Source organism: Pelophylax lessonae (assembly GCF_965119305.1).
Source record: "Pelophylax lessonae genome assembly, chromosome: 3".
Classification (NCBI taxonomy): domain Eukaryota; kingdom Metazoa; phylum Chordata; class Amphibia; order Anura; family Ranidae; genus Pelophylax; species Pelophylax lessonae.
The window spans coordinates 242519306-242538174 of record NC_138770.1 but is presented as its reverse complement, the minus strand read 5'-3'; the positions used below and the strand labels follow the sequence as shown (position 1 = coordinate 242538174).

General features: G+C 43.2%; 1 protein-coding gene across 1 annotated transcript in view; it reads left to right on the top strand.

Moving 5' to 3' along the window:
- Nucleotides 1–904: 904 nt before the first annotated feature.
- The window catches only part of GPR149 (G protein-coupled receptor 149), a 127551-nt gene continuing 109586 nt past the window's right edge, over nt 905–18869 (top strand). The window contains exon 1 of the mRNA XM_082251474.1: nt 905–2263. Within this exon, the coding sequence (XP_082107600.1) occupies nt 1331–2263 (933 nt within the window). The 5' untranslated portion in view covers nt 905–1330. The remainder of the gene's footprint in view (nt 2264–18869) is intronic.

The window sequence follows — 18869 nt, the reverse complement described above, 5'->3', positions numbered from 1 at the left end:
TTTGTCCAGAGTGGTGTTTTGTTGGTTGGAATGTGCCTAGACTGCACACAAATTTTCCCGCACGACAAAATTCTACTTCAGAAGTGATGTCATGTGTTGTTTTGCTTTCTTTGTGTTCTTTCTTCTCTGAGCATGCCCAGACTTGCTCATAAGATTTTTCCCTGTCGAAATCTGTACTGACTGCACGAAAATCGGACGTGTTTTGACGGTGGACAAAAATTTTATAGCCTGCACACCGTAATTTTTTCGGCCAAAAAGTCGGAAGCATCATACTAACAAGCCGACAAATCGGCAGATCGGTCGTCGAACGAAAATTCCCGGCCGAATTTCGATGCGTGTGTACGAGGCTTTAGACAGTAGGGGGAATCGACACCGCACATAGTGATTAGGGTGTGCCCAGGCACACCCACTGCGCACGCCTATGCAGGGGGCCCAGGTATTTTTTTTACCTACTACCGCTTTAAGAAATATATGAAAAATGAAAGATTTTGCGCTTCAGGTTTTACTCCACTCAGCAGTATTTGTACTAACCATTTTTTTTAAACATTTGAATGGTTTGCTTCATTGTAATATAAATGACAATCCTTTTCACTACATAGGATATGCATGTTTTTTTATTACCTAATTGTTTTCGACAGGAGAATTTATTGCTATTCCAAGGCTCGGTTGTAAAAATGCAATCTGGATAGAAACAAATTATAAAATCAATCTATTATCTTAAAACCGTACAGGTAAACTGAACACAAACTGCTTATAGCGTAGAACATCTGCTATGTACTTTAGCAAAGTTAGACGTATTTGTAGCGAAAAGAATACTAAATTCAGCCTCATGTCTCTGTCTTCCTATTGAGAAGTGCAAGCAGACTCCACCCTCTTGCAGCTCTGAACAGAAGAGACTGATTCAAAGAACATCTCACTCTACTACCAGCCTCACACAGAGAATGTGCTTTGATTGTGCCTAGCACTCCGACTAGCCTGCTGCACCTGATCTGCTGACCCGGTCATGTTCTGCAGGATCCTACCCTGATGAGATGCTGCTGCCTTCCACAACCTGCACCAGGTGGATTAGAAACTTTAATGGAAATGATAAGGCATTTTATTTAGTTCATTGTCCTTTTCCTGTGAATTCTCTCTTCTAGTGGATGTAAACTGTGGCTTGAGTGGAGCTAACTACATTAAAAACGTCAGTGCAATAGCTGGCAATTTAAGGAGTACAAAGTAAGTTGGCTGATGGATGAAGAGGGATTAGAAAAGTGAAGAATTGTTATGGCTGCCTTTTTACGAGGGTGCCCTGTTATATATTAAAAGGATACAGACTGCTGCTACCACAATGTCCGTGGCAACAACTGCCATTTACACAAACAGCTCCAGGCTCACTACAGAGACGTCAAAGCCACAGTCTACTCCAAATGTCTTTCTATTTTGTCTCACACTGACTCTGACCCTTATCGTCCTTGCAGGCAGCATTTACTCATTGGTGTCCTTGCTGAAGATAAAGAGCAAGTCAACCCTGTCTGTGCTTGTGACCTCCTTGTCTGTGGACGACTTCTTAAGCGTGGTACCTGCCTCGATCTTCATGCTGAAACAATGGACGAACAATCCGTTATCCCAGCCCCTGTGCACTGCTGCTGCCTTCATCTACCTGTTTCAGGGGTTATCCAGTAACTTAAAGGCATCAATCATGATTTCCTATAACTTCTGTACATCTGCCAAACTGGGAGAATATAAAACTGAAAAAATGCCTTTGAAAATGTTATGGGCAATTCTAAGCACATGGCTTGTTAGTTTGTTAATAAGCGTGTTGCCTTTTTGTGGTTGGGGAACATTTGATGCCACCTCCTGGGGATGCCTTGTAGACTGCAGTAGCTCTTATGTGCTGTTTTTATTTGCTTTGTACTCCATCTGCTTCTGTGTTCTGATAGTCTTCTCTGTTCCCTTAACTCACCAGTTGCTTTGTTCGGACAGCCGGGAACAGCTACTTTATTTGAACTGCAAAGATATTGCTAAAGGTTATCTAACCCCCAGTACACCTCTGGGCAGCAATGACTCGTTTGTGTCTCCTGATAATCCTGCCAGCAAAACCTTGAAGAATTTCAATGAGAATTGTGTGAGCTCAGAGGCTGTGTGCAAGAGGAGCCTGGGCGATGATCAGCACGGTATACACAGCCTGAGAGGGAGCAGGAGCATGACAGTATTGTATGCTCAGAAGCGATTCTCTCTCATTCTTGCTTTGACTAAAGTATTTCTGTGGCTTCCGATCATGGTAAAGACCCCTATTCTTTAATAATGAAATATGTTGCCTGTGTTAACTTCAAGGGGTGTTCTCTTTTAAACCATAAGTACATCTCTGATATAGACCCATTTGTGTAGACACATAGATCAATCATCCTTTCCATAATTGTCCCCTTTCCATTCTTACTTTGACTAAAGTATCTCTGTGGCTTCAATTAATGGTAAAGACTTATGCTGTAATAATGCATTATGTTGACTCTGTGAACTTGAAGGGGTGTTCTGCTTTAAACCATAGGTACATCCCTGATATAGATCCATTGGTGTAGACACATAGATCAGTCATCTTTTCCATAATAGTTCCCTTTCCATTCCTACTTTGACCAAAGTATCTCCTGTGTCTTCCAATCATGGTAAAGACTTATTTTGTAATCACGCGTTATGTTGATTCTGTTAACTTGAAGATGCATTCTGCTCTAACCTATAGGTTTATCTCTAAAATAGATCCATTTGTGTAGACACATAGATCAATCATCCTTTCCATAATAGTGCCCTTTCCATTCTTACTTGAGCAAAGTATCTCTGTGGCATCCAATCATGATAAAGACCCATTCTGTAATAATGTATTATTTTGACTCTGTTAAATTTAAGGGGTGTGCTGTTTTAAACCATAGGTACATCCCTGATATAGATAAATTTGTGTAGACACATAGATCAATCATCCTTTCCATAATAGTGCCCTTTCCATTCCTGCTTTGAGCAAAGTATCTCTGTGGCATCCAATCATGATAAAGACCCATTCTGTAATAATGTATTATGTTGACTCTGTTAGATTGAAGGGGTGTGCTGTTTTAAACCATAGGTACATCCCTGATATAGATAAATTTGTGTAGACACATAGATTAATCATCCTTTCCAGAATGCCCTCCTTTCCATACTTACATTGACCAAGGTATCTCTGTGGCTTCCAATCATGGTAAAGACCTGTTCTATAACAATGTATTATGTTAACTCTGTTACCTTGAAGGGAGGAGTGTTCTGCTTTAAACCATAGGTGCATCCCCAAAATGGATCTATTTGTGTAGGCACATAGATCAATCATCCTTTTCAGAATGCCCCCCTTTTCAAACTTACTTTCACCAAAGTATCTCTGTGGCTTCCAATCGTGGTAAAGACTGAATCTCTAAAAAAGCATTATGTTCAATCCGTTAACTTGAAGGAGTGTTCTGCTTTAACTGCATAAGTGCTTCCCTGATATAGATCCCTTTCTGTAGACAAATAGATCAATCGTCCAGTTCCTAATGTCCCCCTTTCCACTCTTGCTTTGACTAAAGTATTTCTGTGGCTCTTAATCCTGGTAAAAACCTATTATTTAATAATACAATACTGTATGTTGCCTATGTCACCTTAAAGTGGTTGTAAACCTCAGGCATTAAATATGAATAAAACATATCCCTCTGTACTGTGTACACAATCCAGAGCTCAAAGGATCCTTGCACACTGGCTTAAAAATCAGGAGTTTTGTGTTCTGCTTGTAGAAGCAGCTCAATGTTATCCTATGTGTCCATGCACATTAAGACAATTCCAGGCATTTTTTGAGCTCAGCGTTTAGAGGCAGAAAAAAAAAACCCCTTCTGGTTTGCATTACTGATTTGAGCTTTCTGGCAGAAAAATCGGTAAACTCTCCTAAACTCGCATAAACTCTGTACAGAAAACGCTCTTTATGCCGATTTAATTAGCATTTCTTTAAGCCCAGTGTGCATGGAACCTATGTGTCATTTCTGTCTGCTGTATTGTTCCTATACTATCAAAATGAATCACTTCTGACAAGTTTATCTGACACCAAGAGAAAAATGGTGACAGGGGAGGGAGCTTCAGCTCATTGACAGCCTCAGCTTTTTTCCTGTGTGATGTCTTATGGGGGGCGTGTCCCTTCCCTCCAATCAGCTCTTAGAGCTCTCCACAATGATGTAACGTCAGCTCTCCACCCCCTGCTCTTCAGAGCTGAGAGACCCTGTCTAAATTCTGCACTTTGAATGGACGCAGGGTAAAGACGGCTGTAAATAAACAGGTACAACTTATGTAGGAGGATTTGTTACATATCTGTGTATCACATGAGGCCAGTCACGTTACTGGGTATATGTGAGGGCTTACAACCACTTTAAAAGGGTGTTCTGCTTAAAACCATAGGCGCATCGCTGATATAGATTCATTTGTATAGACACATAGATCAATCATTCTTTCCATAATGACCCTCTTTTCTTTCTTTCTTTGACCAAAAGTATTTATGTGGCTTTCAATTATGGTAAAGACTTATTCTTTAATGAAATATGTTGACTCTGGTAACTTGAAGAAGTATTCTCCATTGCTCCGTAGGTACATCCCTGATATAGATTGTCTTGTGTAGACACATAGGTAAATCATCTTTTCCATAGAATAGCCCTTTCCTCATTGTTCAGAAATGCAATGATCAATTCTTCATGGCATGTCCTGAAACACCTTTATGTTTATTGCATTAATAATGCTTTGATACTAGATGTACATTTTTAGTCCACCAAGAAAATGTATACCTGAGCAGGACGAACAGTTTGCAAACAGCGAGCAAGTAAATAAAGTGGAGTTCCAGCCTGTAAAAAAAAAAAAAATAAAGTCAGCAGCTACAAATACTGTAGCTGCTGGCTTTTAATATAAGGACACTTACCTTTCCAGGTATCCGGCGATGTTGGCACCCAAGCGGAATTTTCAATCAGCTTCGGGTTCAGACATCTTTACTAAGAGAAACAGGAAGTGAAACCTTGATGCTTCACAGCCTGTTTCCTACTGCGCATGCTCGAGTCGCGCTGTGCTTTCTGAATGGTCCTGATGTCTTCTGTGTGTCTCCCAGAAGGCAACGGGGGGAGGAGGAGGGGCCAGAGATTTTGTAGATCGCCGCGCGGCAATCTTACCCGGAAGTGGGAACAGGTACCTGGTTTTGACAGGTACCCGCACCCCCCCCAAGTGCCAAATATGGCAGTGGAGGGTGCGAACAAGTGAAGCGTCCCCTTTTGGGTGGAGCTCCGCTTTAAGGGAGAGCCCTTTTAAGGCTGTTTGTCAAGTGAAATTTGCTGGAAATGTTGTGTAAGCACTGTGTACATTTGTTACGCAATCACTAACTGTATTTACCTGTGGGTTACAGTAAGGTCTAAACTCCTGCTTGTGTGGCCAAACAGAAGAATATGACAGGGTTAAACATACTTTGTCATGCTACCTTATCACATTCATTGAAAGTGAAAGCTATTTAGCACTTTCTGTGTCTACAACCTTGACATGTCACAAAGAGGCATTGCTCTGGCAGTGAGCAGGGGGAAATATATGTTTTATTAACTACACATCTGTCAGGGAAGGATGAAGCGATACATATTAATGCGAGCGGAAGTCTTTTGAGAGGAAAAAGGTTAATCAAACAAGTGCACAGGCAATCTGATTCTCTCAGGACCTGGTGCACTGAATATAATGGAGAAAGTCGTACAGAGGGCTGTATCATATTTAATAAGGATAGCAACGAAATATCATGGCATTAGAAAATATCAGAAGGGAGCCCCTACTTATACCATTGCACTGGAGCTCAGTTAAAGTGCATGGCAGGGCAAAATTAAAAAAGCCTATGCAGTACATTTCTGCCATACATTTCCCTGTGTATGCCTTGCAAATACACAAAAATAATTGTTCCTGGCGTGGGCTGACAAAACTGAGTTTTCTGAACTGAAATTGCAAAGAATGGGGTCAACCTTGACCAGCTGTCCTTCCTTAACTAAACTATAGAACCCTAAGGCCCCTTTCACACGGGCTTTCCGATTAGGTCCGCCTGTTCAGTTTTTCAGGCAGACCTGATCGGATTCTCCATGCACCTCTATGGAGCGGCGGATGTTGGCGCTGAGATGTCAGCTGACACCCGCTGCTATCCGATCCCATCCTGTTTGTGAAATCCAGACGGATGGAAACCCTATTTTCCATCCGTCTGGAGGATCGGATCGAATGGGATCGGATGAATACAGACAGGCGGTCCATTTTCATTCGACCTCCCATAGAGAAGAGCAGCGATCTGACAGCTCCGTCTCTGCAAAGTAAGCGAAGATGGACCTGTCATCCGCCTGCTCTTTGGGGATCAGTAGATCGATCCCCGCTGAGCAAAACTGAGTCCGCCGGGCAAAAAGCCCGTGTGAAAGGACCCTTACTCTTTTCTTCATATCCACCTCATGGAAATACACAAAAGAGACAAGGGGCCCCTAATAGTATTAGTATTGGTATCACATTAATGGGAGGTTCTCATTTCTTAACCACTTTACCACCGGAGGATTTTGCTGTCTTACGTCCAGGCCACTTTTTGCGATTCGGCGCTGTGCGAATTTAACTGACAATTGCGCGGTCATGCGACACCGTACCCAAACGAAATTTACGTCCTTTTTTTCCCACAAACAGAGCTTTCTTTTGGTGGTATTTGATCACCTGTGCGATTTTTACTTTTTGCGCTATAAACAAAAAAAGAGCGTTTATTTTGAAAAAATAACAATATTTTTAACATTTTTTTATATGAAATTCCCCCCAAAAAAGATGTAAAAAACTATTTTTTTTTACATTTTTGGCTAATTTGTTTTCTGCTACCCATGTTTGGTAAAAAAATCACAATAAGCGTATTTTGATTGGTTTGCGCAAAAGTTATTGCGTTTACTAACAAAGGGAAAGATTTCTGTCATTTTTGGTGTTTTTTTTTTTTAACGCGTAATGGCGGCGATGTGCGATTTTTTTTTGCGGTACTGCGACATTGCGGCGGACAGATCGGACCCTTGACTGACATTTTTGACACTTTTGGGGGTACCAGTGACATTACTGCAGTAATCAGTGCTATAAATATGCACTGTTACTGTAAAAATGACACTGGCAGGGAAGGGGTTAATTTTATTGGAGAGGGAGGGGTTAATGTATGCCTGGTGCTTACTGACGTGTGGGGGGGGGGAGGTGACTATGTGACAGAAGGACAGATCGGATGTCCAGCTATGCTGAACACTCCGATCTGTCACTCCCTGTCACTTGGGAGATCCGCCCGCTTGTGTTTACACAGGCGGGCGGATCTCCACACTAGATCCCCGACGATCAGGGATGAGCGGCGGCGATCGCCGCTGCTCTTCCCCTGGCCCGACTCCCGCTGTGACCGAAAACAGCGGGAGCGAGCCTCCGGCGGCGTGCAAGCGCCGCCCAGAAGGGGGAGTGTCTGACGACGTAGTACTACGTCGTCAGACGATAACGAGCCACTCTGCCGCAGTAATATTACTGTGGGCAGAGGTAAAGTGGTTAAACTGGTCAGGAAAACATAGGGGAGGTGTGTTTTTGTAGTCTAAAGGAAGAACTGGTTGGGCTTGGTTAAATTCTTTGAGATAACAAAGGTAGACTGAGCAGGCAGACTAAAGCCAGCAATAGATGTTGTGATCTTTTTTCTCGCAATCGCTTGATTCAACAACCCAGTAATCAACACAGTAATTGTAATTGGGGGAATCCCTCTTGTGGTGGGGGGAGCGAGGAGCCGTCTCTGAAAGGAAAACCCAGTGATTATTGCTAGTGGCTATAGCCGCTGGCAGTATTCGCATGTAAAATCTAGCATGCTGGTTGTACCCAAGTCGATCGATGGATCGACTGGAGCACAATCAGCCTGGCCATGGATGGTTTAAATCTCGGCTGATTCAGCAGGGACTATCTATGGTTAGATTTAATTTTTGACAGAATCCACAAGTAATGACAAAACATTTACAGCCATACTGTATAATTAGCGAAGAAGTAGAAAACAAATAAGACTGCAAGGCATTAAAGAAGTAGTATTCTATCCATTTCTATTAATGTGTTCATCAAACATGTGTATACTGTTTAAATTGCTGACTTCCGAACAGAAAATGAGCGTTTTTGCATTGCCGTGCCTGTTATTGATAGCTGGGTAGTAGTTTTTGCTATGCAACAGCAAAACCAGCTTGCCAGTGAGCTGCAGCTAACAATCATTTAAGCTGTCAGTTGGCACTTAAAGCATATGTCTCTTTTGATTGGTCTTTTCCTCTATCTTTACAACTATGATTTTCACAAAGAAGGCCTTTCTTATACACTGGCAGATCTTGCTCCTCAAGGAGAAGAGAATGTGGTGAGCCAAAGAGAAAAAAACAAATATTTAGTTAGACGGCAGGTCTTATTAGACGTAACAGATCATAAGCATATGCAGGTTAGCAGGCATAGAAGGGCCCCCCACCAGGACCTCCGTTTCTGCAAATCATAGAGAAGAAACATGGGTTGCTATGGCTGTAATTAAATGCTTGCAAATGTAGTAAAGTGGTTCTGAAGGCAGGAGGTTTTTCACCTTAACTCATTCTATGCATTAAGGTAAAAACTCCCTCTACATGCAGCTCCTTCTAAATACCTGAGCCCAGTCTTGATTCAGTGATGTGCACAAGAGCAATAGCTCTCTCGGCCCTCCCTCTTCTCATTGGACAGAGAGGCAGCGGTGGCTCCGGCTGCTGTAATTCACAGCCATTTAAAAAAAACATTTTAAAAAAAAAATGTTTTTTTAAAAAAAATGTTTTTTTTTTTTTAAATGTTTTTGCCTTTAGAATCACTTTAAATCACAGAGAAATAACATAAAACACAGCTTTACAAATAGCTAAGCTAAAGTTCAAGAAAATTATTAAAACAATAAGCTAAGTAAATGCAAAATTCAAAACTCCCCAACTCTTACCAGCTACCAAAGGAAACCTGATTTCATGCCATGATGATTCTGTGAAGTGTGGTTCTATTGCAATCAGTGGAGTATTTTGGTTTTGTGCTGCCCTAGGCAAGACTAAAATTGGGTGCCCCCTCTCCCTCTTACGTAAATTTGCCCCATTTCTTCCTTCTTAATGGATGTGACTCCCTCCAAAATTGAAGGACTACAAGTCCCAGCATGATCCCTGAGATCTCATGAGAGGGGGTGAGAGAGAGGGGGTGGGTGAGGGAGAGAGAGAGGAGGAAAAAGAGAGAGGGGGGATGAGAGAGGGGGGGGTGAGAGAGGGGATTAGAGACAGAGAGAGAGAGGGAAGGATATGAGAGAGGGGGTGTGAGAGAGGGGGGTGTGTGTGTGAGAGAGAGAGAGAGAGAGAGAGGGGGAATGAGAGAGAGAGAGAGAGGGGGGTGAGAGAGAGAGGGGGGTGAGAGAGAGGGGGTTGAGAGAGAGGGGGGGGAATGAGAGAGAAGGGGGATGAGAGGGGGGGTGAGAGAGAGAGGGGGGGATGAGAGAGGGGGGGATGAGAGAGAGGGGGATAAGAGAGAGAGGGGTGAGAGAGAGAGAGGGGTGAGAGAGAGAGGGGGGTGAGAGAGAGAGGGGGGGATGAGGGAGAGAGAGGGGGATGAGAGAGAGAGGGGGGATGAGAGAGGGATAAAGAGAGGGGCGTTAGAGAGGGAGAGAGAGAGGGGGATGAGAGAGAGGGGGGATGAGAGAGGGATAAAGAGAGGGGCGTTAGAGAGGGAGAGAGAGAGGGGGGATGAGAGAGAGACAGAGGAGATGAGAGAGAAAGGGGGAGGAGAGAGAGAGAGATGAGGGGGGATGAGAGAGAGAAAGGGGGGCTGAGAGAGAGAAAGGGGGGCTGAGAGAGAGAGGAGTGACCAATAGAGTCTAAAGTGGAGGGGGGCTTTTTTGACGCCCCACTGCAAAACGCCACCCTGGGCCTTGTCGACCTATGCCAAAATACAGCACTGATTGCAATCCATAGAAGTGCCAACATAATGATCTGCAGAAGAGAAAAAATGGCAGAAAACTAAACTGGTATTGCAATATAAACTATCCAGACACTTGGTAGCAAAATATAAGTTGTTTGCATGCACCAAACACAACAAAAAGTTTATAACTTGCAAAAAGAAAATTCCATGTCAAGTAAACAGTAAATCTCAACCCTACCAGCCAGCAAAAGGGAAATACATTTTCAGACCAATATGGCTTGATCAAGTTCAGATAGAAATATTAGAGTACGTGTTCATCTTTAAAGTATATGTAAACCCAGACCTTGTAAAACAATCCATTCAATTTAAAATAGAAATGCCAGGTAAAACATTTGGGTATATAAATATAAAACAAAATTATACTATAAATACATTATTTTTCTTTTTTAAGAAGTGATCCCATGTCCTCTGTTCTCAGTTGCATGGGAGGCTTGGAAAGCTAGAAGTGGTGACTGTAGGGGGGGTTCAGCAAGAGGCAGAGAAAAAGTAATACACTGATCTTCCCAGTGAAGAGCTGTGCAGGGGGGCACGTCAGTGCAAGTCTTGGACATTGGATGACAGGCAGGCTGTGCTCCCAAAAACAAGGAGACAGGAAGGCGCAAGCACCTAGTGCATTACCGCTAAACTTTTGTTTGAGCAAATAAAATGGATAAAAATTGGATAGTTACAAAATTGCAACTGGTAAAAACACATGAATGCCATATAGTGTAAGATACAGTATGTATGCTTTCATTTTATCCTGCTATATAGCCAAGCTGATGCGTTTCGAAGGAGCGCCCCCTTCCTCAGAGCTGAGCTGACCAGTGCAACAATGAACCAGTGCTTAAATAGAGACACACTAAGAAAACGCACCCAAAGGGCCCTAATTAAAGGTAGAGGGGTCAGGCAGGAATTAAAGCAAAAAAAAAAAAAAAAAAGCAAAAAAAAATTCACACATACAGCATAACAAAATAAATAAATAAATGGATAAGTAATATGAGATACTGATATTGTTATAAGGAAAAATAGAGCAAACCTTACCCTTAATCAAAATTTCATCCTCCTCTAGCTTAGGCAGCCATACTGTTGTGTGGACACTGAAACGCATACGGTGTTCACTGAAGTGTGGCAGCGCTCACTGGCAAGCTGGAAGTGTGTGGATACTGGTTCCAGGTGGGGACCACACTGTGCCCACTCTGGGAGAAAAGGTACAGGTACCCAGAAAAGGCGGGGGGGGGGAGGAATGGGCAACATTATCCGGACCGTGTACCTGGGCATCTGCCCGCACACTGGCCTAGGTAGTCTGTGTGTATAGACTGTCTGCGGCCAGTGCCAAACATCTCTATCACAGGTCTGTGAAAACAGGAAGTGGCAAAACATCACTTCCAGGAGATGCATATAGACACCAGTGGTGTCCCCATAGGGTTGTGTCACAGCAAAAAAAAAAGGGGGGGGGGAGTTCTAAAGTGTGAACTATAACAAGCATCAGTCCAGTGATGCACTAAAGTATATGTGCACCCAGCACAGCCAGAAAACTGACCGCTGGGGAGGATGTGATTCTATACCTAGAGCAGTCAGTTTGAAATAGAAAAGCAAAGAGACTGGCAGGATCACCCGCTATTTCACACAAAGGAAGAAACAAGATACTTTTTTAACACAAGTATTTGGTACAACATACACATATCAGTGTAGACCTACTCCCAAGGGAGCGGCTGAGTGTGGGGCCCCCCTGGGTTACCGCTAGCAACAACAGTACTTTCAGACATGTTTTCAAGTGTGAGCACCTCAGACAAGAACCAGTCCAGTTTCTTTGAGAATTTGGATGGGAGAAGGGAGAAGTAGGATACTCCAACAACGGAACAATGCACAATTAGGCAGGGACACTGAATGATGCTACTTGGCGCTTTTTATCGCTTCTCTGACACTGGTTAACGCTGACTGATGCTGGTTAACGCTGACTGATGCTGGTTAACGCTGACTGATGCTGGCCTCAGCAAGGCCAGTTACTAGAACTTCACTTCTGACTGTAGGAAAAGTCCCTTTAAGCTCCCCAAAGTACTCCTTCCTGGGGTAGTTGACTTTGAAGCAAAATGTATTGCTGAACACTTCAGGGCCCTTCCTGGAGCCCCCTTTTACTCCCCAACTTCAGGGTTTAACTACTTGGCACTCCCTTTACTGTGCCCTCCTGGTTAGCTGGCTCCTGGATCCCCTTTGACCTCTCTGGAGTGGTCCCCTCTCCTAGGCAGACCCCTGGGCAGATCTTGAGTACTCACGATACTGTTTTTCCTGAAGATTTCTGCCCAGCAGCTCCACTTGGTCAGCAACTCTGGATCCCTTGCAGCCCAGCTCAACCTCTGGTCCCTAGGCCAACTGCCTGGACCTCCTTCACACTTGGTGGAGAGACAGCAGTCACCTCCTCCTGGGACTGATGCTCCAGCCAAATGACCCTCTGTCACATGCTCCCCACAGATTTATTTCCAATCCCAGGGTGCACTGTGGCAAACCCCGCCCACTGGGACAGTCATAAACCCTGATGTGCTATTGGCTAGGTTTCCTCTACTGCCCAACAAGATCCTTCCTTGGATACAGTGGGGAGACTCCCCAGACTCAACAGGCCACACCTGGATGCATGTGAAAGATTGCTAACAGATCAGGTCCCCCTGATAAGCAGACAGGGCCACAATTATGCTTTTCCTAGCACTAGCACCTACCTTGGAGGGTGCTACATCAGGAATATGAAATCTTGGCGTAACATACACTTTAAACATATCTAACTAAAAAAACAAAAATGCAATAAATTTCAGCTAGCCAGTCCTATTTTTCACCTGATGATCCTGCCAACCACACACTTCCTGGGATGACAATGCTTACTCTTTTTGTACCATGACAACAGAAACAAGAAAGAACTACAGAACCTTGTTTCTTTCCTATTGTCCATAACATAGAGAGTCATGGTTCTGTAGTCCTCAGCAGGGCTTTTTTTCAGCGAGAACATGGTGGAACTCAGTTCCACCACCTTTGACTCAGGCCCTCTGCTCCCTGCTCATCACTATCACTTGTAAACACAGGGTCCTGGTTGAGTTCCTGCATGTGGTTGAGTTCCTGCACCTCACTATCACTTGTCAACACAGGGTCGTGGTTGAGTTCCTGCATGTGGTTGAGTTCCTGCACCTCACTATCACTTGTCAACACAGGGTCCTGGTTGAGTTCCTGCATGTGGTTGAGTTCCTGCACCTCACTATCACTTGTCAACACAGGGTCGTGGTTGAGTTCCTGCATGTGGTTGAGTTCCTGCACCTCACTATCACTTGTAAACACAGGGTCGTGGTTGAGTTCCTGCATGTGGTTGAGTTCCTGCACCTCACTATCACTTGTAAACACAGGGTCGTGGTTGAGTTCCTGCATGTGGTTGAGTTCCTGCACCTCACTATCACTTGTCAACACAGGCAGAGAGCAGAGGAGGTTATCAGCTCACAAGATTTAGACTCTGTTCACACTGGGCGACCTGTCAGGCGACCTGGTTGCCTGACAGGTCGCCGTAGGTCGCCTGCCATAGAGTAGCTGTGGACCCGTTCTAATAGGAGCGACACAAGTCGCTCCAACTTAGAAAAAGGATCCTGAGCTTCTTTGGGGCGACCTGGAGAGACCTGCATTGACTTCAATGATATGAAGTCCATGCCGGCCGATCCGAGGTCACGGTGCGAGCTGCGCACCGCGACTTCACAGGTCGCCACCGAAAGTCGGGTCGCCCCAGTGTGAACGGGGTCTTATGGCGAGATCAAGGCGTATTTTTATAATTTAATAAACATCTATACCTAAACACATTCATTGATATATATACAATACCAGAAGAGTCTAATTAAAGTGTCACTAAATCCACATCATAAAAAACTATCAATAAGTGCCGGTTCACACTGGTGCCGTGCCAGACATCGCATGAAATCTGCACAGCAATGCGAATCACATGCAATGTCTGGCACGGCACCAGTGTGAATGCTGTAGGGCTAAAATCGCATCGCATTTGCACCAAAACGGTGCAAGACCCATTTTCTGGTTCACACTGAATCGGATCACATGGGTGTTCACACCTATACGATCCAATTCCTCCATCATTTCACAGTTCACACTGCGATCTGAGAACCAATCTGGGGGAGTCAATAACTTTACATTGACAACTTCCAGCGATTCGCAGATCTCAGTGTGAACCACTGTGTGATTCTGTTGCGATGCGAGAACCGACACTGAATCGCAGGGTCTCCCGGATCACACCAGTTCATACTCACTCAGTCACAATTTGTTTTCTGTATTCTACAAAAAAATCTTGGTTGATCCTGCTGCTCTCTTTCTCCACCTTCTGTCCATGTCCCCAATTCAGCTAGGGATTTTGCAGCTGTGGTGGCAACTCTGCACATGCTCAGTTTGCAATGAGTTTTCCTCCCCATCACATCTGAGCAGCCCATGTGACTACAGAGTCACACATATGGGCATATATACAGTGATAAATGAAAGCCCACTCCCATCCAAATATAAATTTGTATGCCAATTTAAAACAGTGTATTTATATTATTTATTTATTTTTACTTTGTGTTCCAAAGGCTTTTCTTTTTTTTTTGAACATGTGGCCAGCAGCAGAGGACCAGAAGCTCTTCCTGCTTATGTTTCCCTGCAGACAGGTTGGTAAAGAGCTGGGTCATGTGACAGCTGTGAGATTACCACTTCAGCTCCGGAAGGTTTTACCCCATTAATGACCAGGCCATTTTTTGCGATACAACACTGTGTTGCTTTAACTGACAATTGCGTGGTCATGCGATGCTGTACCCAAAAAAAAATGTATGTCTTTTTTTCCCCCTAAACATAGCTTTCTTTTGGTGGTATTTGACCACCTATGTCCTTTTTTCCCCACAAACAGAGCTTTCTTTTGGTGGTATTTGATCACCTCTGCGGTTTTTATTTTTTGCGCTATAAACAAAAAAAGACCGACAATTTTGAAAAAAAAAAAAACAACATTTTTTAATTTCTGCTATAAAACAAATCTAATAAAAAAATTAAAAAATCGAATTTCTTTATCAGTTTAGGCCAATTTGTATTCTGCTACATATTTTTGGTAAAAAAAATAAAAAATCTCAATGACCTATATTGATTGGTTTGCGCAAAAGTTATAGTGTCTACAAACTATGGGATAGTTTTAGAGACTTTTTATTTATTTTTTTAGTAATGGCAGCGATCGGAGGTTTTTAGCAGGACTGCGACATTGCAATGGACAAATCTGACACTTTGTGACCCTTTTTGGGGACCAGTGACACCAACCAGTGGCCACTATGATCGTTCAGGAGAATGACAGAAAGGCGGTCTGCCTATGTAAACAAGCCTGTTGGTCTGTCAGACAGGAAGAGAGCGATCTTGTGTTCCTACTAATCAGGAACACAGATCTCTCTCTTCCTGCAATCAGTTCATCCCCCACACAGTTAGAAAGCACCCCCTAGGAGCACACAACACTTTGAATGCCCCTGTTGTTAACCCCTTCCCTGCCAGTGTAATTTATACAGTAACAGTGCACATTTTTAGCACTGATCAATGTATTGGTGTCACTGGTCCACATTAGGTGTCACTTAGTGTCAGATTTGTCCGCCGCAATGTCGCAGTCCCTCTAAAAATCTGGCGCGCGCCCCCTAGAGCCTTTTCAAAAGATCACGTACAGGTATGTGACTTTGCGCTTAAGGCCCCCCCGAAGCAGTAAATGTAGGTGGGGTGGTCCTTAAGTGGTTAATATGGAAATAGGTGTTTTTTCTATATATATAAATAATAAATAAAATAATAAAAAAAAAAAAAAAATAATTGCAGTGACATCATCCACATACTGTACAGAAAGAGAAGCGACAATGTAAATTAAACACTGTGTGATTAGTATCACTTTAGGTCATTGTTAGGATTTACATAGCATTTAATGACATGGGACAGACCTGCCAGTGGATGCTTAAAGTTAGTCCCATCCTCTACAAAAACAGCTTGACTGATGGAAAGGGTACAAAGAAACAAATCGTGCTCACATTTTATGGTTCAGTCCCTTGTGTGGGCATCACAAATACTTTGACTTTATTGTCATCATAAACAATATTCAGGTGTGCCCATTACTGCCAAACAAAATGATCCAGTAGTGACATCTTGTATTATTCCAGCACAATGTACACACATAACTCCTGCAGTGTTTGCTGACCAAGGGAAAATATAAGACTACCACTGAAATGATTAAGGCAATAACCTGGTTTCACGTGAACCTTGTAACAAAGTCTGCCTTTCCAGAGAATATGCCCATATGATTGATCAGATGTCTTATTGTCACACTAAAAGTGCAGTGTTCCAGAGTAAGAATTTGTATGTCTGATTGTATGCCACAGTTGATATGCAAATGATTGTCACAGATAATGTCCCTTTCATTGTTACAGCAAATATAACCCTTGTTCTCATTGTCAATGTACCGCTTCCCAGTACAGTTACTTACCCATTCTGGTGCCTGCAGCCAGCCAGCTGTGTGCAGATGTGCAGTCACACAATACACCATCCTGCAATGATTGCTTCTGGCTAGCTTTTCGCCTATTTTCATTAAAACATAGGAGATGGATAAAAACAAAGCACAATGGTATACAGCAGTGATGGCGAACCTTGACATCCCAGATGTTTTGAAACTATATTTCCCATGATGCTCATGCACTCTGCAGTGTAGTGGAGCAACATGGGAAATGTAGTTCCAAAACATATGGAGTGCCAAGGTTTGCCATCACTGGTATACAGGCAGGGGGAAGCAAGCTAACGCGTTTCACACGACGAGTGTGCTTTATCAAAAGCAAGCTTGTCATGTGAAACGCGTCAGTTTGCTTCCCCCTGCCTGTATACCATTGTGCTTTTTTTTATCTATCTCCTGAAAAAAACGAATTGCATAGTTTATGGGGTTGCTGCCATCCTTCATTTTTACCCAACTTGTTCCTGCAGCAGTGACAGGGCATGCACCCCATTCCATGAGTTTATTCAGTCTTGCCAACTCACCTGAAGCAGCTGGACTCACTTTCATTAAAACGTAGTCTTTCAGCTGAAGCACCTGCTTAGCCACCACTCTCTTTGCTCCCCTCCACACACTCTGCAAAGTCATCTAGCCTTACTGGACCCTGGTGATTTGAAATGAAAAACTAGCAGTAAATGATATATATTACATGAGTATTAATTTACCCTAAATGATGGCAAGAGGAGATTAGTGGGAAGGTAACAGTCCTTCTTTGGACACTGCCACCCCTGTTCCTCTGTGGGTCATAGAACTTGACTGCCAATATGGATTAGGTGGATTTACTTGGCAATAATTGAATAACTATACAGTATTAATACCTCAAGCAATAAGAATATAGGATGTTTGGTTCAGTGTGCATTCCACAAAACCTCTACTTAATTATCAACTGTAGTAACCAATTGCAGAAGCTTAAGGCATTACTAAACCCACAACAGTAAAATCAGTCTGTATATGCAGTAAAGCAAGCTTGTTATGCTCACTGTGGAACCTAACGGGTTAATCCTGCACACTGTGTAAAAAAGCTGTTTTATCCCGTCTTCTCTGATCCTCCCCTTCTTGCACAGTCCCCAGTTGATCTGCTGATAGTACAGAGCCTTAGGGGCTTGGTGTGTATTACTAGAGAGGTTTTTTTTGGGAGGTGCATGTGATCAGCACAGGGCCAATCAGCACTGTCCAGAGAGAGTGTCAGGGGTCCTGCAGCCTCATAGGGCTGTCAGAGGAGAATGAAAACTCCTCCTACCAGCTTGAACCAGACACTCATAGAAGTCACAAGACTGCTATATACTGGTGATGAGAAAAGGTATTTAGCAGTCTATATTTACTAAAATAATTGCATGTCCATGTTCTGTGTACTGAAGGAGACCAGATATAGTGAATGCAGAGTCCTGGGTTTCGTAACACTTTGCATTTGTAAACCCAACGCAAAAAAACATATTTTATTGTAGTTTATCAATCCTTAGATTTGGTGGCTGCATTCGTTTTCTTTAATTTAGGGTTTTTTTCCCTTTAGTGAAGCACCAGAAGAAAATAAAGGAAAAAATAGGGTGTGCTCGCCTACAAATTCTATTCATCTCTGGAGGAGCTATGTGGTCACCCTTGGACAGCAGCATTGTCCACATGTGAAGATGGTAGATGCACTAATAGATTAAGATTGATTGGACTAGCAAATTAAAGCTGAACTCCAGCTAACACTTTTTAAGCAGTTTCAGCTAATTCTTTTCCTTTTAGGACATAAGTTTTACATGAATGAAAACAAGCTGACTATTCTAAACACCTCTGTCCGTGGTAAAGGGTTTGTCTCAAGACACTTTTGCTGGGCAGCTTCTCTATTAAAGAAAGTAGAAAAATAACAGACTTACTGTCTATAGGGTCTAGGGCAGTGATGGTGAACCTTTGCACCCCAGATGTTTTGGAACTACATTTCCCATGATTCTCGCCTACACGGCAGAGTGCATGAGCATCATGGGAAATGTAGTTCCAAAACATCTGGGGTGCCAAGGTTCTGCCATCACTGGTCTAGGGTGTGGTGGTAGACCGAAGAATCCTGAGAAGCTTACCAGGGTCTCTGGTAATGCTCCAGAGTATCTCCCCGAAAAAGAAAAGCGAGGGAGGTGGGAGAACCTTTATAGTGTAATAGATTCATTCACAAAAAAGGATAAAATGCTTCTAAAAAAGGGAAAAGGGGCAAAATGGACTTTCAACTGTTGAGGCTGCAGTCACTCAGCAAGGGGGATAACATGCAACCTTCCTAGTGCGTGGGTGGAGAAAACCTCCACCCAAATGTCTCTCTCCATGCAAGGTCAGTGTGATCACTCAATATGCCGTTCCCTTTCTGGGTGCT